This window comes from Daphnia magna, linkage group LG3, assembly GCF_020631705.1.
Source record: "Daphnia magna isolate NIES linkage group LG3, ASM2063170v1.1, whole genome shotgun sequence".
Lineage (NCBI taxonomy): Eukaryota > Metazoa > Arthropoda > Branchiopoda > Diplostraca > Daphniidae > Daphnia > Daphnia magna.
Genome location: NC_059184.1, coordinates 12,582,586 through 12,603,837, shown reverse-complemented (window position 1 = coordinate 12,603,837; position 21,252 = coordinate 12,582,586). Strand labels below are relative to the sequence as shown.

Below are 21,252 nucleotides of genomic sequence, written 5' to 3'. Positions count from 1 at the left end.
ATCACACTGCATTCTGTTTACGAGGAAAAAAGACATTTTTTCATGGTATAATGTATGACATGTCTTTGCAAGCTACACCATTTTTTATTCTTGTCTGTTTGGTCTGGTATTTTCAATTGCCCCTTAACTAAAATTTTAATTATTATTCATTTATGTATCGTTTTCAGAATGTTTAATGTCCCAGTAATTGTCCCAATGATGTATAGGCCTACCCACAAAGCTTACACAGTTGTTGAGATGGCATCTTGTCCTCCTTTGGTATCCCACACGAACTAACTCTCCTGACGTGGCTTGACAGAAATTCCAGAAAGAATTATTTTCCTCGATTTGAAATGAGATGCACAAAGCCGCTCGGTGAAACGGGAATCACGTACGATGACGAGCCTTGGAATTTCACCATAGACAAATTATACAATACTACCGGATTATTCAGGCTATTGCACTAGCTTATCATTGATAAAACAATGTTGATTGAATTGCGTCTGCAGAATAAATTATCAGTCAATGTTTTTAATTTTTGAAAACTTCTAGCAAAAATGCCTAGAAAAAATGGCTGATGCCCAACCATGGGCACATCAAATCACGTAGCTATGTTTCGCACTTTTATTGATGAGAAATCTTAGCAACCACGTCTCGACTATTGACATTCACGTCGGGCTTTCGTAACGAAAACAAACACCAAGGACATCGCCAAACGGCAATAATAACAAGTTGGCCGAAGTTGGCTAAGAGTTAGAAGAGAGTAGACAATCGTACGCATCCATGTTCAGCGAATGCACCTGTGCCCACTAATCATCATGAAAAAGACAAGCTGGAAAACTATATAGACGTTGCATGGGACATTTATTTGTATTAGATTTCAAAACACTGTTACAACACGAGTAGTACGTGGCTGAATTTAACCTTCGGCATCTAGCAGTTTCTCCGGCAAATTCTAAAGACACCTTTTAAGGTAAATTCATTTCAATGCGTCAAAGGATGTTACTAAAAATATCAGTTATAATTGAAAAGTATAGTGACGTTGGTATGGACCACTTCTTTCCAGTTGCACGCCGACACCGACGACGCCTGGACGTTGGACAGAGGTCTGACAAAAGCTGACCGGAATACGCAGATGTTTGCCTTACTTTGGGTATACAGCTTTATCTAGACTTATTGGATTTTTCTCTTTGATGCAATGTGTTAATAACTGCTCTATATTTATTCACGTTCCCTTATTCGGTTTCGTTAATGACTGTAGTTAACTAGGTTCACGTTGTTTCCGTTCTCCATCAACACAAGAATCAGTAGAACCCATTCAAAGCGAGGTACGTGTTAAGTATAGTGACCCTGCGTCTTACTTTAATATAATCTCAAATGACAAATGAAAAGGAAATGCAAGCCATCGAGTTGACTCCGTTGATGAACAATGTGTTGGCAACCGATTTGGAATGCACCGTGACCGATGTGGTGGAAGCTAATGAGAGCCAACGTCGAGTTCCTTCGTCCAACAGTTTGGCTTCTCTCTCCGCAATGGAATCGGCTCCACGCAGCAACCGACCAGAAGAAAAAGAAATGGTGGCTTCCATTCGGGTGTATGAACCGGATTGTGATGCTGGACTGTTTGAGACATCGCTCCAGCTAAACAAAAACAATCAACGTCGTGCGTCTGTTCAGAGACTGGGACACACTGTGGAACAGGATGATGCGTCCGTGGAAATGATGGAAAATAAGACTACGAGTCGCAAACGATATTCGTTTACCCGCTGCAACAACGTTTCACATTTTCGACGATTACAGTCCACTTCGTAAGATAGTGAATTATCAATTGCTCCGGTGATTTTCTTGATTTTTTTTTTCTCTGTATAGACGATGCGGGACACGCGATGGAACTCCCATGCCCAGCACGTTGAACGTGGCCACTGTTCCGCAAACTTTATCTATCCGATGGAAAGAACGTGGAGAGTAAGACACGTCCATAATTTCACTTACATAAACTTGTTTGTAATTATACGTTTTTTTCCCCCCTAATATTTGGATGATTGCGTAACAAAAGCAACGCATTGCTGACGGTTATCAGCGCCCTTTATGCCAAACTGTTGGTCGTCATGGGTCTGGCCTTCCCCATGACGGAGGTAATCTCCAATCACGTACCATCGTTTTCATATTTGGTATACAGTTCTCCATACATATTTTTTCTTGTTATTATCATGTGAGTATCTTCCAAAATGCAGGGATTTTATTTGTACCTTTATTTTGGTTCCATCGCCTACTTCCTATTTGTTTTCTTCACCATGTTGAAAAATCGGGCAGCCAAGGGAAACCGTTACTTTGGTAAGATTTCGTTAATTCACCTGTCCATTTTCTCTTTTATAAACAAGCGTCCATTGTTTCAAGAACAATAAATTATGTAGCGTTTGTCGTCGTGATTAAAATTGCGGCTCACGCAATCTCTTAGCCACAACGTACCGCTTTGCTTGACTTTTCACGCAAACGTGATCGCGTTGTGGGAACGTCCGAGCTACACCTTACAGCGACCGATCTGCGTGCTACCAATAAATAAAATTGGTGTTGAACATTGATTTATAAATATTTTATTTAAACATCGACAAATAACAGGCCACCATTTTGTTTTCGGTATTTGTAGCGTGAAGTCAAAATGCAAAATGATGTTATACTGAACGCTTCCCAATTAATTCTAATTTAATGCATAATCATTTGATTTGATTGCTTTCGACTCAGAGTAAAGTAGTAATTTTTAATTCGTTATACAGGATGTGGAAGTATCAAATCGCCCAAAGTGTTGGAGCTCAAAGACATGACGGATTGCTGCTCGGAAGAATCTCCGCCACGGGCCATGGGGAAAATGTCCAGTCAACATTACGGATCATTTTATCTACGCATTGGAGCAGTCGGTATTTTTTAAAAGAATTAGTTCTTGAGATGTTAATGTCGTTCCTGATACGATTGCGCATTTTTAGCTTTCGGAGTGGGATCGATGATTTACTCCGGATTGGAATTCGCGCAGTATTTCGAGACCGATCCTGGAAGTAAATGCCATAACATTTTAATGGCAGCCACGCCCGCTGCCCGAATGGTATTTACATTCATTCAGATGTACTTTATTTTCCTGAATGCAAAGGTATCACTTACTTTTTTATACTAAATTAATTATAATTAAAAAAATTTGATGATTACTTTTATTTGATGATTACTTTTATTCGTATCACTCGATGAATAAAACAGATGGCGGTATACTGTAAGCCACGAGCCATTGCTTATTTCGGCTTGATGCACATCGTAGCCACTAATCTGTGCGTTTGGTTAAACGTCATCATCGAAGAAACTAAACACGAGATTCTTCACCAGTTTTCCAATCATGACTCCGACTCTAGTAATAAGTCTAACACACTAAAAACAAAAGCTCAACATTTTATACAATAACTTTATTCAATCAGGCGGACATCACGATCAGAGCTCATCTCAAAAGTCTTCAGCAACGGTCGTAAAGCGACACGCCGAGGCTGTTTTCGAGTATACGGACACGGTTGGAGATTCTTCTAACGCCACTGGAAGATGTTATCAATGGCGGATCGCTTGTGGATGAATGCAAACGATCTGACATGATGGGCAATGTCGTGCAAGATGCCAGCCAGTTCCTTTTTCCATGCGCTATTGAATACTCGCTGATTTGTGCCGCCATTCTTTACGTCATGTGGAAGAATGTCTCCATGGACGATAACGATGAAATTTACAAGCGGAGCAATTCCGGCGGATCGGCTGCGGGTCGACGTTCGCGACACCAGTACTCGGTTGATTGTGCCAAAGCTAACAAGGGCCTGTTTGCCGGCATTTTCATCCTGGTCGGCACCATTATTAGCCTCGTACTCTTCTTCGCCTTGATAAATAATCCGAATTTTCGGGCGTTGGCCATCATGGAAGTAGCCGTCTCTCGATTATTGCTCTTCTGCTTGGCATTTTTTGCCACCCTGCTCGGCATTTTTCAGGTTCGGAAATGCGATTGTTATTCAATGAACCGTCCATGCTGATACGTACGAAATCGTGTTTAGATACGCGAACTGGAATTCGATTCTTCACGTCATTTCGGATTGGACGCCGTACTGTTGGTGGTGGCTCAAATTGGGTTAATGGCGTACAAGTTATTCACGGTGATCGCTTGCTGTTATTCGGTGAAGACGGAAGATGATGAAAATTCAACTCTGGTCCTATTCAGTGCCCTTGCCGCTCTTTTCCAAGTTGGTTGCATTCACTTGTATTTCGATATTCATAAAAAACAATTGAAAGCAAAAGGGTGACAATACTTGTTTAAATAACGTACAGGCAGTGACGCAAACCTTATTCATTCTGGACGCATCGAGACGTCACACTTACACGGCCGATCAGCAATCCCGGAAGCCTGGGCGTGAAGTCGTGACTTTCCTATTGGTATGTAAACAATCACTATATACCCCTTATAGTTATATTTAACTGACTTTGATGATAATACTTGATATTTTTTAGATGTGCAACTTTGCCATGTGGACGGTCAATACGCTGGAAAAGTCTAGGGCGGACGCGAATCCACTGCAGCTGGAATTTTTCGGGCTTTGGCCGTGGATCATCATCATGAATGTCAGTATGCCTCTGACCATTTTTTATCGATTTCACTCCACCGTAGTCCTCTGCGAAATATGGAAACGGTGCTACAAAGTCAAGCCTGATTTTATTTAACCTTTTTTTAGACTTGTATACTGTAAGAATTGTTTTTATCTGACTAATATACTTTGTACCATCATCATCCCCGTACACCTGTTCATTACATATGTCATATACTCCGTACCATTTTCTAGCCGTCGCCAATAGAGACATGTTTCAAAAATCGTTAATTATAAATCTAGCCTTCCCTGTAAGTGATGAGAGTGGCATTAACTTACCGAGTGCAAACATGTGTTCGATTGTGGTCTTTCGCGTCATTGGCTTCAGTGTATAACTCGTAATCCATGTAAACTACATAGATGAATGCCATCTGTATTCTTGCCCAACTTCAATTGTCTCTTGAATTTTCTGCACATTTGGCCTACGTCTGTTGCATTACTTTGCTGTTCTTGTTAAACTTTTCAATTATTCTCATCCTAATAACCCATGCGTACTTTTTTGTGTCTTCTTTAATTTTTGCCCAAATATTTCAGTTTGTCTAATAATATATGTCAAGCTGATCACAGCAGTATTGTTAGCAAATGAATACAGATAAATTACATAACTACGCCGATGAATTGACTATTACTGCAACGTTATCTAAACTCTTGAAAATGTTTCACTGGAAGCAACGATTTATTATTCCTTCTATTAGATGTTGTGCAAGGCGGTTTGGGTCAAACAAAAAGTAGATCAATGCGAAATTACGGAATAGCATATTTCTGTATTTGATATGGGAAATGCGGATTTCCTCGACAGACACGGACATTGTGCCGCCAGTCTTAGGAAAATCCTGCCAAAAAATTATAACTTCATTAATCACGAGAAAAATGTTTTGATTTTGCGCCTTGTCCTGTGTGGTTTTATGCCGTGTCAGGTGATTGATGTCACGATAATTATACGGGTAGAGGAGCGGTGGTATTTGAAGGCAAGAGGACACGGTCGATTACGTGGATTGCGCCATTCTCGGCGATCATGCCTTCTCTGGTGAGGACTTTGGTTTCATTCACCGTTATATCTGTGAAGAAAAGACAATGGCTTTATCAGGTTGTTTATAAAGTAATCAAAAATGGGCGTATGCGATTTGCAGATCTACGATAATAGTAATTGAAAAAAAAGGGCAGCGGTTTCGGGTTATTGGAGCGGACAAATTATATTTACTCATTCCGTTGACGGCGATTTTGTTAAGTCCACCCGTGAGGGCCGGCAGTTCCGGAGAGTCCAGCAAAGCGCCAAGGAAGTAGGTGCCGTTAATGACATGTCCGAGCAAAATAGATTTCAGCTCGGCCGGTGATTCCATCAGTTTGGCCAATTTGGCTTCAGGTAAAGCTTTAAATGCGTCATTATTCGGGGCAAATAAAGTGAACGGTCCACCTTTGAATCAACAACAGTTAAAATTAAAATACAAGATAAAGTGTTCCTTTAGTCCCCAATTCAAATGCGAAATTTCCTATACTATGAAACTGATATAAGGGCTATCGTATACCTGTCTTCAACGTTTCCTTTAAATTGGCAACTTCGATCGCTCGTACAAGAGTTGAGAAACGTTCTTTGCGTCTGTTCAACATCTCGAAGATGTCTCTTCCAGGTGGTGGTGACATTGGGAAGCGATTCACGCGGTAAATGATCACTTGCTGAGACTGAACGTTAGGCTCCATGACGACCATAATGCCGTTGACCGTTCTCACCTTCTCAACAATATAAAATTATGAATTGATATTTAAAAAACCAACACAACAACATGTAGGTAAATTACCTTTGGATAAACGTTCAAGCGGAGTTTCTCGTTGGATGCCGTATCGACAATCATTTCATTGCGGACATCGGCTGGTAATAATTTGCGGTGAAGAACGACGAGGCGGCCCAACAGTTTTTCCATCATCCCGTGAGTCATGTTCTTCGTCCACGGATTCTGTTTCAGGATTTTGAAGGCTTCATTCGATGGAGCAAAGATCGTCATCGGTTCTGTGTGAGCGTAACAATAATGAAGTCTTTCAAAGTGTTTCGCGTGCAGGTTTACATGTTGATAGACAACTAACCTGTAGCGTTGATGATGTTGGTCATATTATGCTTTACCAATGCTTCTTTCAACTCGGAGAATCCTGAACTGCTCAACAATTCCAACAGCGGTTGTGTCGATGGCTCCTACAAACGCATGGCACAAAATGAAACAATAATTTCCTTGGGCTGCATCAATTTCAACTTACAATTGGTACGGCCATGTTGCAGGCACACAAGGCGAGCGAAATGATGAGCAGCTTCATGTTGTCGTTTCTGAATCCGCGCTGGATGTGGAAGATATGACATACTGCAATGATGCGTTTCCATCTATATATATACGAATTGTTGATGTCACCTTGAAAACTCCCCCAGTTTCGATTTGCCTTGATTTCCGTCGCCCTTGAGCTCATCATTTTACTTATATGCACGCTGCTTTTTCATTTATCTTGCGTATGCATACAAACTGGGCTACATTTGATTGTGTTCGTTCTAGTCTACATATACCGACATATACACACAAGATCAGAAAAGCCACGCGCTTTCTTTTATTCGATTTTGTCATTGTATGGAGATGAAATGGCTTGATAGAAAACCAGAAGGTAAATTTGGACTGTGATATATACTGACATGTAGAAAACTTATTGAGCAGCAGAACACGCAACCCTAATTCTATAGAGCTTCGTATATAATTCAGCGGAGGAAGTTGATTTCGATTTCATGTTTAGTCCGTCCGCCTATTCAGAAGCCCCACGTAAAGTCCCGTGTTCGTTTAGCATAGAAACTGATAATTGTGACATGACTCCCTTCCGTTTCACGTTGACATAGTTCCCTTGGAAAAACCATTGGCCTGGTGTGTCACTCTATCCTGATCGTTTACGTTGTCACGTTCTTTCTAATGGAATTATTGCTGGCGAATGATGTTATAAGAGTAGATCTTGAGAATTACACAGTTCGCGTGGAAGTGTTCACCAGCATATGGAAACGTGCCAGTTAACCTAGAAACCATGGCCAGTCGGAAAAAAACACTGACTTTTCATTTCTAGGGAAAGCGAAAATAGTAAAACGTCTTTTTTTGTATGAAGTTACATTTATAATCCGGGGAAAACCAACTATTAGTGAAAGCGTCTGGTATACATGTCAGATGTTTACATCCGACATGTATGTATTTATATACATCCGCTATACAACGTTATCATCGGTTCAATAAAAATACTCAATCATCCCTTGATGGGTAAAGAGTAGGGACTTTCGGTGTTATGCAGAACATGTAAAGTTTGCCAGAATAAAGAACAAAATGAGTTATGGCGTGTGCAGATCAGGCATGAGCTCTTAAGTTAAAGAAAGTTATTTGTTTTCAATCAACATCAACATAATTTGTTTTCATGAAGACTCACTTCTAAGGTATTGCCCGACAGACCTATAGCGAATAACATGACATATAGCCACGACCGTACTGGTCTTTGCTGATACGTTATTGCTGTTTGGAAAAATTGAGCTATACGGTATCGAATTGAGTAACACGACTCAATTTGCGATGCAAGGTTATGTGATGTTTATTTCAGATATAATAAAGACAACAGAAAAGCAAAGCATTGAAAATTCTAGGCCGTATAGTTGCTAACAACTTGCAAGCGTGTCTTCCAATTTCGCCCTCAGTTGGGCATAAGAACGCGAGAAATAGCATGAATGACTCCGTTGTCTGCCATGATATTATCAGCGCTGGTAATAACCGGTGCCCCGTCCACTTTAATGGCTGAAAATTAAAGAAAAATGATTCACGATTCAAACAAAGAATAAATGAACAAGAAATTTCTTTACTTCGTCCAGAAATCATAATCTTATTTGATCCACCATCTAAAGTAGGTAGAACGCTGTCTGTTCCACTGTCCTTGGAGTCCAACGCACCGAGGAAATAAGTGCCTTTAGTTACGTGTCCAGTCAGAACGCGTTTCATCTCTTCAGGAGAGGCCATCAATCTAGCCAATACTTCCGTTGGTAAAGATCGGAACGCTTCGTTAGTCGGTGCGAACAGAGTAAACGGTCCATCTGTAATTAAAACATTTCGATGGTTTGAAGGAGACATTTGCGGTTTTTTTATTTAATTCACCTTTCGTTAGGGTTTCTGTCAGTCCAGTGTCTTGGATGCATCGAATCAACATGGAGAAACGATCCTTGTTAGCTTCCAACATGACCATCAAGTTTTGACCTTTCATGAATGAAGATAGAATGACGCTATTGATGCGATAGACAACTACGTCATTGTTGACCACTAGAGGCTCTTTTGTCATGATGACACCGTTAACAGTCATTGTCTAAAAGAAATTACAACAATGAGGTTCAACTAACGCAAAATGGTTAAATAACCGTAAATTTAAATAGATATGCAATACCGTGTTGTAGATATTGAATCGCAGCTGATCTCCTGAAATAGTATCGATAACCATCTCGTTTGTAATGTCATCAGGCATAATTCTTCGATTGACTACGAAACTGCGTCGCAATAACTTCGGCATAATTTCCGTGTTATTCGTCATGGGCCGGTTGTGCATCATCATTTCTCGGAAAGCCTGGTTGCTCGGAGCGAATATAGTTTTAGGTCCTATTTCATATTTTCCACAGTCCCATTGAAAGCAGAAAAATGATAAATTAATTCTGTGAACCCATTATTGTATATTTATACGATACAAGACTTGGACTTACCAGCTTTGCTGACACTATCCGCCAAATCGAATTTAACTAAATCGTCAACAAGCCGGGTGAAATTGGCTAATGTTAACGTATTTTTCAGCATCGTACTGGCATCTTGCTGCAGAGATAAACCAAATTAATCATTTTATAAATATGCTATACAGACTTGTTAACTTACCGGCCTAGCTGAAACAGCTAACACTGATGCCAACAGCAAACAAGTCAACGCTACGATTGAATTCATGTTTGCAACTGCTTACTGCCTAGATTTTGTCCCTCTTTTATATTTGGGTTACGCTTTTATAGTATCAAAACCATCAATAATAGTAAGCATAGCCAGTATGAAGGATGCGCAATTGTTAGTTGCACATGCTGCTTCCATAAATGTTATTATAAAACTTTGACGTGACGATGTATAGTTGCAGTTGAAAGAGCTAGCATATCCTTCCGGTGCACATCTATTCATCTATAGCATTGTCAACTCCACGCATTAACAAACTGTACAATGAATCAATGTTCTTTTTCGTTGTAAAGGAGAAACTCACATCGTGACACAAATGTTGCATCACATGGTCCGGTGGATGAATGCTATATGATATAGCAATGAGTATTTGTACCAGGATACTCCATGGTACACTGTCAATTTGCTTTCTATTTTCTATACTTTTTATTTATAGTATATTACAAGTTAATTGCTTCGAAATTTATTTGAACTATACTGCATATTTCAAATGCGTTGCTTGTGAATGTTTTTAAGAATTTAATTTGGGACCTTGGGCAATACCTACCGTACCTATCATTTCAAGGGTATGTGGTCACTAAAGAAAATTAATTTGGTGTTTCTGTGTAACAAATAAAATGGCAAACAAGTTAAGGTGATGTAAAACACATAAAGTTAATTGTTAACGTAAATATCCCGTTGATGATCTATGTCTCTATGCAGATACTGGGCGCTCACATTTGGCAGCAGCCAGAATAATTTCTGCTGATGCCAAACATCCAGACAAAGATGATCCATTTACTGAGGATAGAGAGGACAGGCACGTGACGTAAAATCTATACGTAGTCCACGATTGGTGTATATACAGTAATTTATTCAATTATTACGTTCAGTGGAAACAATAAAGCTATAGTCTATATATTTCCCCAATGGAATATGTTGGCAATAAAACCTGTTCGGGCTGCCTATTACCTATATGGCTTTTTTAAAAATGATGATTTCGTATTGCGATAACTAAAGTATATTTTGATTGATTGCTGAATACAACCCAGAGCTACACAGAAGGTAATTTTGACAGTGTTTCGGTCTGTTCATGAGAATAGAAAATACGTAATACATTTTTTTCTTGAGGTTCAAGGAAGTAAGACGTGATCGATAAAGTGAATCACGCCGTTAACAGCCGTAGTTGACGTCAAATTCATCGGAGCATAGATCTTGGCTTTGTCCACAGTTATGTTATCTGCAATACATATGCAAAGTAAACAGTTTAGATTTAATATCTGACAATATTTACGAAACAAACAAGCATGTACGAAATAATACGAAGTACGAAATAATGTGTACCTGGTGCAGACACCGTGATCTTAGAAATTCCTCCTTCTAGGCTGGTCAGATCGCCAGTTTTGAGCTCACTGAGAGGAATATTGCCTTTGACAACGTGACGCAAGAGCAACTTTTTAAGTTCAGTTGGGGTAGCAGTTAATTTTGCAACACTTTCTTCTGGTAGCTTCTTGAATGCATCGTTTACGGGAGCGAAAAGCGTGAAAGGGCCCTCTGTAATCGTAATTTTTAACTGAGAATGAGTTTCATCAACGAACTAAAAGATTTAAAATAGTCTAATTCAGTATAGCACGTTATTAAGTTATTCAACATTTTCTTTAGCAGAGGTGAAAATCTCAAATTAAATAAACGATTTTGTTTTATTACCCTTTTGTAATGTTTCAGCTAACCCAGCAGCTTGAATGGCTTGCACGAGAGTGGAAAGACGGTCTTGACGGGCCTTCAACAACAGTTCCATAATACTTTCCGGAGCAGGGTTGCTCAGAGAAGTAGCAACCAAAAAGAGACCTAAGAAAAGGAGCGACAACTTCATCTTTCAGTCTCGTCTGCAACGATGATCGAACAGAAAATAAGTGAATTGATTCTTTCCTCAACTTCAGCGCCTTTTATACATGCATCACATTGGGTTAACACATTCCTGACTAGCTCTACTCCCCATTCAAGTATAAATATAAAAGGTGTATCCGCCCATTTATCTATTACTTCATGAACTATGGCACGCAATGGAATGCATTCCATAGTAGAAAAAAATTAGTTATTTTGAGGGGAAAGGATATTTGCTTTGTCGGAAAGAAAAGGGAAATGGTCATCCTGATTCAATGAGATATCCTTGACGGTATGAAAGTGTATTAAGGCTGAATAGACTATATATTATGAAAAACTAGATTGCCCAATTTCGTATTCAATTTAATCGTGCGTTCTGTAGGATTGTAACGTATCAAAATTGGAAAATGAGGTTTATAGGTTTTGAAATAACCGAAGAAAACATGAGCGGCTGTAATGACGTGCCAGAAAAACGTTGGTCCCATTTATTTTCTTTTAAAATACTCGATAATATAGAATTCTATACAAAATTTTGATTCGTAATTAAACCAAAATCACGATACGCTAGCTGTTTTTAACGTGAGACATAGTTTTTGAAATAAACGACGTAGAAAACGTAGTGGTAGTGCTGGCGCGCCAGCAACGCGTTGGTGCCATTTATTTATTTTTTTTATGTTTAACAATACAGGAAACTATACATGATTTAGATCCAAATTTCAACAAGGATCACAAAAATGCACTTGTTTTCATGTGGGACATCCAAGTTTTGGGAAATTACAATTAAAAAAGCATTTGCGCTATAACTACTACGATTGCGTTTTATTAAAGAACGACATAATTAATGGGAAAACTAATATTCCAGTCGGAATCAGCGTTAAATTTTTAGTATGACGTGTGTGTTTTTATTGAATTCTTAGAGATGTCGATTTTTGCAGAATTTGACGAAAAAAAGAAGGCTATACCCTTCCCACTTTTTCATTTTTGGCTAAATTTTAGATTTCGTTAAAAATAGATGACTTCGATTCGTAATTAAACCACAATCACGATACGCTATTTGTTTTTTACGTGAGGCTTATAGTTTTTGAAATAGACGTAGAAAACGGAGCGGCAGTGCTGGTGCGCCAGCAACGTGTTGGTGCCATTTATTTTCTTTTTAAATATTTAACAATATACAGGAAACTATACATGATTTAGATCCAAATTTTAACGAGGATCACAAAAATGCACTTTGTTTTCATGTGGGACATCTAAGTTTTGGGAAATTACAATTAAAAAAGCATTTGCGCTATAACTATACTACCATTGCGTTTTATTGTAAAACGATATAATTAATGGAAAAACTAATATTCCAGCCGGAATCAGCGTTAAATTTTGAGTATATCGTGTGTGTTTTTATTGAATTCTTAGAGATGTCGATTTTTGCAGATTTTGACGAAAATAAGAAGGCTATACCCTTCCCACTTTTTCATTTTTGGCTAAATTTTAGATTTCGGAAAAAATACATGATTTCGATTCATAATTAAACCACAATCACGATACGCTAGTTGTTTTTAATGTGAGGCTTATAGTTTTTGAAATAAACTAGAAAACGGAGCGGCAGTGCTGGCGCACCTCCAGCACGTTGGCCTTTTTTTCAAAAACAGCTGGCTTGATGAGAAAAAAAAAATTTTCCCGTATTCAGCGTTAGATTTTGATCATAACGTGCAATTTTAGCCAAATCCAAGAGGTAATTTTTTTGAAAAAATTTTTATACTTAAAAATTAAGCCCCAATTAAGACAAAATTTTGATTAAGGTAAAACAATTGACCTTTTTGAATTCGCTAAGTATTGGACGTTATGATTAAAATTTAACGCTGAGTGCGGGAATAATATTAGTTTCCTCATTAAAAGAGCTGTTTTTGAAATAGATGTGTCAAACGCGTTGCTGGCGCGCCAACTTTGCCGCTCCGTTTTCTACGTTTATTTCATAAACTATAAGCCTCCCGTTAAAAAGAACTTGCTTATCGTAATTTTGGTTTCCCTATAAATCGAAATTAATGTTAGGTTGAATTCTCACATTTTTTTTAAACCAAAAAGTCATGTTTAATTTAAATAATAATTTTTTCTAAAAAATTCTCCAAATGCAGACAAAAATACGACTGCAACGCTTTCCCTCAACACGAGTTGTAGCGAGCTAGCTCTGCCCGGGTGAGCTTTTCCATTCGCTCAGCCCGAGTGAGCGAATGTTCTAGGTTTTCAGCGCTCCTGGTGGCAGTTTCAGCAATCGCAACTGTAAATACTCTACAGTCAATGGCTTTGGGGTAAAAAGAAGAAAAAATCCCGTAGGAGTTTTGACATATGGAAATTTGGGTGGTACCCATAATGTTTCAAGAAAACCTTGGACTCGGAAATCTAATTCGTCCCTTGCAGCTACCATCCCTACACAGGAAGCTGAGCTTCATGGAACATCACTCATGAACGAAGGTAATAAGTCAGCAGCAACATAAGCACACTAGTTACTAAGTAATAATCCATCTTCATAGAATGTTCAGGTAACATCCCACATGCTCTAGAGGAAACTGAATCTCCATCATCTTCACCAGCAAAGGAAAGTGAGCTTCGATCACCTTCACCACCAATCGTGGAAAGTTCACTCATGGACCATGGTATCAAACAATCTTAAAACACAAATTGCTTATTAGTTATACTAACATCTTTGGCCATACATTGTTTAGATGATTTTCACAGTGCTTTAGAGCAGAATGTTTTACAAGAATTCAACAACGTTCACTTCACGTCCAAAAACTTAACGCAGAAACCAATGTGTAAAGAAACTGCTTTTGAATCATGGAAATCCAAACAAGAAATCGTTTATGGATCTCTAGTGGATTCATAAACAGCAAACCAGAATCTTTGTGGCCTTTGCAAGGCAATTTCTGGATATGGAATCATCAAATGTAAGGACTGTTGCAATTACCTCTGTTTTAGTTGTGACAGAAAGCGGCATTCGTACGATCCATCCCATCAAAGGATGTATTTTAAGACAGATTCATCTTTCAAATCATTGCTTCCTAATGAATTTATCACTTCTCGTGGAGAAGTCGTCGAGCAACGTAATTGTTATCTTTTTATTTTTATCTTACGATGATTAAAATTTATTTTTCGTTTACAGGGGTTCATGTGCCGCTTTTTCCTCCCCCGATTTGCACCGAATGTGATAGCCGGGAAACAAGTTGCCTCATCGCAAGCTCAAAATCATGCTACGTAGTCACCAGAAAAGGTATCAAAGTTAATTGGCTTAAATTTCTTCTATAACGCGGATAATTTTCTCTAAAAATTATTTCAATACATAGGTAGATTGGACTTAAACTTACCAGTGTTCCATTGCCAAAACTGCGAAAAGTCAACTTTCCCTACCGTAGAAGATTACATTTCATCCGGATTTTGGCCTGGGACGCCAGAGCGATTTACCGTCTTGTTTCATCAGGATGTTTTGGAATTCTGGCATCATCTCAGGCTTCTGACGAAGAATGTTGTGTCTATCATGTTACGTGTAGTTTTTTTTCCATCGCTACAAAGAATAAAACAATTTGAACCGATTTATAACTTGTCAATTCTTATTTTATTATACAGTTTATTATACTTTTCTGATTCCTGAACTTATCACCTTATGAGATGGTTATATTGTTTGGTTTTGTTTCAAGTTTTAAAGATGTGTTGATAATAAATTTGAATTTCCCCCCCACTGGCGAAGGGCATGTAATGCTCGTAGCTGATTGGCCATTCATTTAGTTCACTTTTCAATGAGAAAAACACGGAATAAAATGAATTTTAATGCATCATAAGATGCACTGATTCGTAAGGCATGTGAAAAATACAATCTAACGCACTAATTATGACAATAACTGCCCAAACGAACATGCCAAAATTCCATGTTTTCTGTCATTCCCCTTCCTCCCCAATTTAGACTAAAACTTAAAAGAATTTATTGTGACTTAGTTATTCGTCGTAACTTAATAAAATTTATAGAATTGGATAGATCTTAATGAGATCTTTGCAATTATGCAAAATTTTAATTAAAAAAGTGAAAAAGAAAAAAGGTTTAAAACAAGTTTCAACTTTTTCGTTTTCTCAGTTAGGTCAAGTATTGCGCTAGAATTTTGATTCGAATTCATGTATTTTAAGCAAAATTTGAAATTTGGCCAAAAATGAAAAAGTGGGAAGGGTATAGCCTTCCCACTTTTGTCAAAATCTACCAAAAACGACATCTCTTGAAATTCTCCAAAAATCACACGGAATAATTGAAATTTGAACGCTGATTTCGATTTAGTTATTGGTTTTCTCGTTAAACCAGCCGTTTCAAAAATTAACGAAACAATGCTGTTAGCGCAACAACTTAATTTAGGGTTTTTAAGGATTAAATCAAAAACTATAAGACCAATAGGAAAATAAGCCTGATTTTCGTGATTTTCATTCAATTTTGATTCGAATTCATGTATTTTAAGCAAAATTTGAAATTTGGCCAAAAATGAAAAAGTGGGAAGGGTATAGCCTTCCCACTTTTGTCAAAATCTACCAAAAACGACATCTCTTGAAATTCTCCAAAAATCACACGGAATAATTGAAATTTGAACGCTGATTTCGATTTAGTTATTGGTTTTCTCGTTAAACCAGCCGTTTCAAAAATTAACGAAACAGTGCTGTTAGCGCAACAACTTAATTTAGGGTTTTTAAGGATTAAATCAAAAACTATAATACAAATAGGAAAATAAACCTGATTTTCGTGATTTTCATTCAATTTTGATTCGAATTCATGTATTTTAAGCAAAATTTGAAATTTGGCCAAAAATGAAAAAGTGGGAAGGGTATAGCCTTCCCACTTTTGTCAAAATCTACCAAAAACGACATCTCTTGAAATTCTCCAAAAATCACACGGAATAATCGAAATTGAAGGCTGATTTCGATTTAGTTATTGGTTTTCTCGTTAAACCAGCCGTTTCAAAAATTAACGAAACAGTGCTGTTAGCGCAACAACTTAATTTAGGGTTTTTAAGGATTAAATCAAAAACTATAAGACCAATAAAAAAATGAGCCTGATTTTCGTGATTTTCATTCAATTTTGATTCGAATTCATGTATTTTAAGCAAAATTTGAAATTTGGCCAAAAATGAAAAAGTGGGAAGGGTATAGCCTTCCCACTTTTGTCAAAATCTACCAAAAACGACATCTTTTGAAATTCTCCAAAAATCACACGGAATAATCGAAATTGAACGCTGATTTCGATTTAGTTATTGGTTTTCTCTTCTCGTTAAACCAGCCGTTTCAAAAATTAACGAAACAGTGCTGTTAGCGCAACAACTTAATTTAGGGTTTTTAAGGATTAAATCAAAAACTATAAGACCAATAGGAAAATAAGACCTGATTTTCGTGATTTTCATTCAATTTTGATTCGAATTCATGTATTTTAAGCAAAATTTGAAATTTGGCCAAAAATGAAAAAGTGGGATGGGTATAGCCTTTCCACTTTTGTCAAAATCGGGCAAAAATGACATCTCTTGAAATTCTCCAAAAATCAGACGGCATAATGGAAATTGAACGCTGATTTTAATTTAGTCATTGGTTTTCTCTTTAGACTAGCCGATTAAAAAATTAACGAAAACAGTTCTGTTAGCGCACCAACTTCATTTATGGTTTTTAACATGTAAATGAAAAACTATAAGACCAATAGAAAAATAAACCTGATTTCCGTGATTCTCATTCAATTCTGAATCTAAATCATGTATTATAAGCCAAATTTGAAAATTGGTCAAAAATGAAAAAGTGGGAAGGGTATAGCCTTCCCACTTTTATGAATATGAGCCAAAAACGACATCTCTTGAAATTCTCCAAAAATCAGACGGCATAATCGAAATTGAACGCTGATTTCGATTTAGTCATTGGTTTTCTCTTTAGACTAGCCGTTTAAAAAATTAACGAAAACAGTTCTGTTAGCTCACCAACTTCATTTATGGTTTTTAACATGTAAATGAAAAACTATAAGACCAATAGAAAAATAAACCTGATTTCCGTGATTTTCATTCAATTCTGAATCTAAATTATGTATTTTAAGCAAAATTTGAAATTTTGGCCAAAAATGAAAAAGTGGGAAGGGTATAGCCTTCCCACTTTTGTCAAAATCTACCAAAAACGACATCTCTTGAAATTCTCCAAAAATCACACGGAATAATCGAAATTGAACGCTGATTTCGATTTAGTTATTGGTTTTCTCGTTAAACCAGCCGTTTCAAAAATTAACGAAACAGTGCTGTTAGCGCAACAACTTAATTTAGGGTTTTTAAGGATTAAATCAAAAACTATAAGACCAATAGGAAAATAAACCTGATTTTCGTGATTTTCATTCAATTTTGATTCGAATTCATGTATTTTAAGCAAAATTTGAAATTTGGCCAAAAATGAAAAAGTGGGAAGGGTATAGCCTTCCCACTTTTGTCAAAATCTACCAAAAACGACATCTCTTGAAATTCTCCAAAAATCACACGGAATAATCGAAATTGAACGCTGATTTCGATTTAGTGATTGGTTTTCTCGTTAAACCAGCCGTTTCAAAAATTAACGAAACAGTGCTGTTAGCGCAACAACTTAATTTAGGGTTTTTAAGGATTAAATCAAAAACTATAAGACCAATAGGAAAATAAACCTGATTTTCGTGATTTTCATTCAATTTTGATTCGAATTCATGTATTTTAAGCAAAATTTGAAATTTGTTGCCAAAAATGAAAAAGTGGGAAGGGTATAGCCTTCCCACTTTTGTCAAAATCTACCAAAAACGACATCTCTTGAAATTCTCCAAAAATCACACGGAATAATCGAAATTTGAACGCTGATTTCGATTTAGTTATTGGTTTTCTCGTTAAACCAGCCGTTTCAAAAATTAACGAAACAGTGCTGTTAGCGCAACAACTTAATTTAGGGTTTTTAAGGATTAAATCAAAAACTATAAGACCAATAGGAAAATAAACCTGATTTTCGTGATTTTCATTCAATTTTGATTCGAATTCATGTATTTTAAGCAAAATTTGAAATTTGGCCAAAAATGAAAAAGTGGGAAGGGTATAGCCTTCCCACTTTTGTCAAAATCTACCAAAAACGACATCTCTTGAAATTCTCCAAAAATCACACGGAATAATCGAAATTGAACGCTGATTTCGATTTAGTTATTGGTTTTCTCGTTAAACCAGCCGTTTCAAAAATTAACGAAACAGTGCTGTTAGCGCAACAACTTAATTTAGGGTTTTTAAGGATTAAATCAAAAACTATAAGACCAATAGGAAAATAAACCTGATTTTCGTGATTTTCATTCAATTTTGATTCGAATTCAGTATTTTAAGCAAAATTTGAAGTTTGGCCAAAAATGAAAAAGTGGGAAGGGATATTGCCTTCCCACTTTTGTCAAAATCTACCAAAAACGACATCTCTTGAAATTCTCCAAAAATCACACGGAATAATCGAAATTGAACGCTGATTTCGATTTAGTTATTGGTTTTCTCTTCTCGTTAAACCAGCCGTTTCAAAAATTAACGAAACAGTGCTGTTAGCGCAACAACTTAATTTAGGGTTTTAAGGATTAAATCAAAAACTATAAGACCAATAGGAAAATAAACCTGATTTTCGTGATTTTCATTCAATTTTGATTCGAATTCATGTATTTTAAGCAAAATTTGAAATTTGGCCAAAAATGAAAAAGTGGGAAGGGTATAGCCTTCCCACTTTTTTCAAAATCTACCAAAAACGACATCTCTTGAAATTCTCCAAAAATCACACGGAATAATCGAAATTGAACGCTGATTTCGATTTAGTTATTGGTTTTCTCGTTAAACCAGCCGTTTCAAAAATTAACGAAACAGTGCTGTTAGCGCAACAACTTAATTTAGGGTTTTTAAGGATTAAATCAAAAACTATAAGACCAATAGGAAAATAAACCTGATTTTCGTGATTTTCATTCAATTTTGATTCGAATTCATGTATTTTAAGCAAAATTTGAAATTTGGCCAAAAATGAAAAAGTGGGAAGGGTATAGCCTTCCCACTTTTGTCAAAATCTACCAAAAACGACATCTCTTGAAATTCTCCAAAAATCACACGGAATAATCGAAATTGAACGCTGATTTCGATTTAGTTATTGGTTTTCTCGTTAAACCAGCCGTTTCAAAAATTAACGAAACAGTGCTGTTAGCGCAACAACTTAATTTAGGGTTTTTAAGGATTAAATCAAAAACTATAAGACCAATAGGAAAATAAGCCTGATTTTCGTGATTTTCATTCAATTTTGATTCGAATTCATGTATTTTAAGCAAAATTTGAAATTTTGCCAAAAATGAAAAAGTGGGAAGGGTATAGCCTTCCCACTTTTTGTCAAAATCTAGCAAAAACGACATCTCTTGAAATTCTCCAAAAATCACACGGAATAATCGAAATTGAACGCTGATTTTGATTTAGTTATTGGTTTTCTCTTTAAACCAGCCGTTTAAAAAATTAACGAAACAGTGCTATTAGCGCAACAACTTAATTTAGGGTTTTTAAGGATGTAAATCAAAAACTATAAGACCAATAGGAAAATAAACCTGATTTTCGTGATTTTCATTCAATTTTGATTCGAATAAATCATGTATTTTAAGCAAAATTTGAAATTTGGTCAAAAATGAAAAAGTGGGAAGGGTATAGCCTTTCCACTTTTGATCAAAATCGACCAAAAACGACATCTCTTGAAATTCTCCAAAAATCAGACGGTATAATCGAAATTGAACGCTGATTTCGATTTAGTTATTGGTTTTCTCGTTAGACTAGCCGTTTCAAAAATTAACGAAACAGTGCTGTTAGCTCAACAACTTAATTTAGGGTTTTTAAGGATGTAAATGAAAAACTATAAGACCAATAGAAAAATAAACCTGATTTCCGTGATTTTCATTCAATTCTTGATTCTAAATTCATGTATTTTAAGCAAAATTTGAAATTTGGCCAAAAATGAAAAAGTGGGAAGGGTATAGCCTTCCCACTTTTGTCAAAATCTACCAAAAACGACATCTCTTGAAATTCTCCAAAAATCACACGGAATAATCGAAATTGAACGTTGATTTCGATTTAGTTATTGGTTTTCTCGTTAAACCAGCCGTTTCAAAAATTAACGAAACAGTGCTGTTAGCGCAACAACTTAATTTAGGGTTTTTAGGGATTAAATCAAAAACTATAAGACAAATAGGAAAATAAACCTGATTTTCGTGATTTTCATTCAATTTTGATTCGAATTCATGTATTTTAAGCAAAATTTGAAATTTGTCCAAAAATGAAAAAGTGGGAAGGGTATAGCCTTCCCACTTTTGTCAAAATCTACCAAAAACGACATCTCTTGAAATTCTCCAAAAATCACACGGAATAATCGAAATTGAACGCTGATTTCGATTTAGTTATTGGTTTTCTCGTTAAACCAGCCGTTTCAAAAATTAACGAAACAGTGCTGTTAGCGCAACAACTTAATTTAGGGTTTTTAAGGATTAAATCAAAAACTATAAGACCAATAGGAAAATAAACCTGATTTTCGTGATTTTCATTCAATTTTGATTCGAATTCATGTATTTTAAGCAAAATTTGAAATTTGGCCAAAAATGAAAAAGTGGGAAGGGTATAGCCTTCCCACTTTTGTCAAAATCTACCAAAAACGACATCTCTTGAAATTCTCCAAAAATCACACGGAATAATCGAAATTGAACGCTGATTTCGATTTAGTTATTGGTTTTCTCGTTAAAAACAGCC

General features: G+C 36.6%; 4 protein-coding genes and 1 long non-coding RNA gene across 12 annotated transcripts; 2 read left to right on the top strand and 3 right to left on the bottom strand.

Moving 5' to 3' along the window:
• The first annotated feature begins 730 nt into the window (after window positions 1-730).
• Window positions 731-5,252, top strand: LOC116918746 (proton channel OtopLc). Of its 7 annotated transcripts, XM_045170890.1 has the most exons (16): window positions 731-952; window positions 1,012-1,132; window positions 1,241-1,307; window positions 1,372-1,641; window positions 1,681-1,787; window positions 1,849-1,944; window positions 2,036-2,150; window positions 2,214-2,313; window positions 2,754-2,894; window positions 2,961-3,121; window positions 3,226-3,373; window positions 3,438-3,538; window positions 3,573-3,986; window positions 4,050-4,235; window positions 4,321-4,425; window positions 4,501-5,252. In XM_045170890.1, the coding sequence occupies exons 4-16, from the start codon at window positions 1,375-1,377 to the stop codon at window positions 4,708-4,710; spliced, it is 2,151 nt and encodes a 716-aa protein (XP_045026825.1). In that variant the 5' UTR covers window positions 731-952; window positions 1,012-1,132; window positions 1,241-1,307; window positions 1,372-1,374; the 3' UTR covers window positions 4,711-5,252. The 7 variants fall into 7 exon arrangements, with proteins under 7 accessions (XP_045026825.1, XP_045026824.1, XP_045026821.1 ...); XM_045170889.1 differs by having other exon boundaries at window positions 1,046-1,132; window positions 1,249-1,307; window positions 1,372-1,787; XM_045170886.1 differs by having other exon boundaries at window positions 1,046-1,132; window positions 1,372-1,787.
• Window positions 5,253-5,291: 39 nt separating this feature from the next.
• On the bottom strand, window positions 5,292-6,980 carry LOC116933532 (transforming growth factor-beta-induced protein ig-h3). Its single transcript, XM_045170892.1, has 6 exons — window positions 6,882-6,980; window positions 6,714-6,819; window positions 6,431-6,639; window positions 6,161-6,362; window positions 5,836-6,048; window positions 5,292-5,692 (listed from the first exon to the last, which is right to left on the bottom strand). The coding sequence occupies exons 1-6, from the start codon at window positions 6,936-6,938 to the stop codon at window positions 5,571-5,573; spliced, it is 909 nt and encodes a 302-aa protein (XP_045026827.1). The 5' UTR covers window positions 6,939-6,980; the 3' UTR covers window positions 5,292-5,570.
• A 1,223-nt stretch (window positions 6,981-8,203) lies between these two features.
• On the bottom strand, window positions 8,204-9,694 carry LOC116918743 (protein sll1483). The gene is made up of 6 exons (XM_032924485.2): window positions 9,542-9,694; window positions 9,376-9,481; window positions 9,066-9,274; window positions 8,783-8,987; window positions 8,494-8,721; window positions 8,204-8,428 (listed from the first exon to the last, which is right to left on the bottom strand). Exons 1-6 carry the CDS (start codon window positions 9,605-9,607, stop codon window positions 8,328-8,330), a joined length of 915 nt encoding a protein of 304 aa, XP_032780376.2. The 5' UTR covers window positions 9,608-9,694; the 3' UTR covers window positions 8,204-8,327.
• An 894-nt stretch (window positions 9,695-10,588) lies between these two features.
• Window positions 10,589-11,509, bottom strand: LOC116933495 (uncharacterized protein SYNPCC7002_A0175). The gene is made up of 3 exons (XM_032941257.2): window positions 11,291-11,509; window positions 10,928-11,137; window positions 10,589-10,823 (listed from the first exon to the last, which is right to left on the bottom strand). The coding sequence occupies exons 1-3, from the start codon at window positions 11,454-11,456 to the stop codon at window positions 10,717-10,719; spliced, it is 483 nt and encodes a 160-aa protein (XP_032797148.1). The 5' UTR covers window positions 11,457-11,509; the 3' UTR covers window positions 10,589-10,716.
• Window positions 11,510-13,627: 2,118 nt separating this feature from the next.
• Window positions 13,628-15,045, top strand: LOC116917200. Of its 2 annotated transcripts, none has more exons than XR_006644164.1 (5): window positions 13,628-13,930; window positions 13,990-14,112; window positions 14,182-14,403; window positions 14,619-14,726; window positions 14,800-15,045. It is a non-coding gene; the product is annotated as an uncharacterized LOC116917200 (long non-coding RNA). The 2 variants fall into 2 exon arrangements; XR_006644163.1 differs by having other exon boundaries at window positions 14,182-14,559.
• Window positions 15,046-21,252: the final 6,207 nt, after the last annotated feature.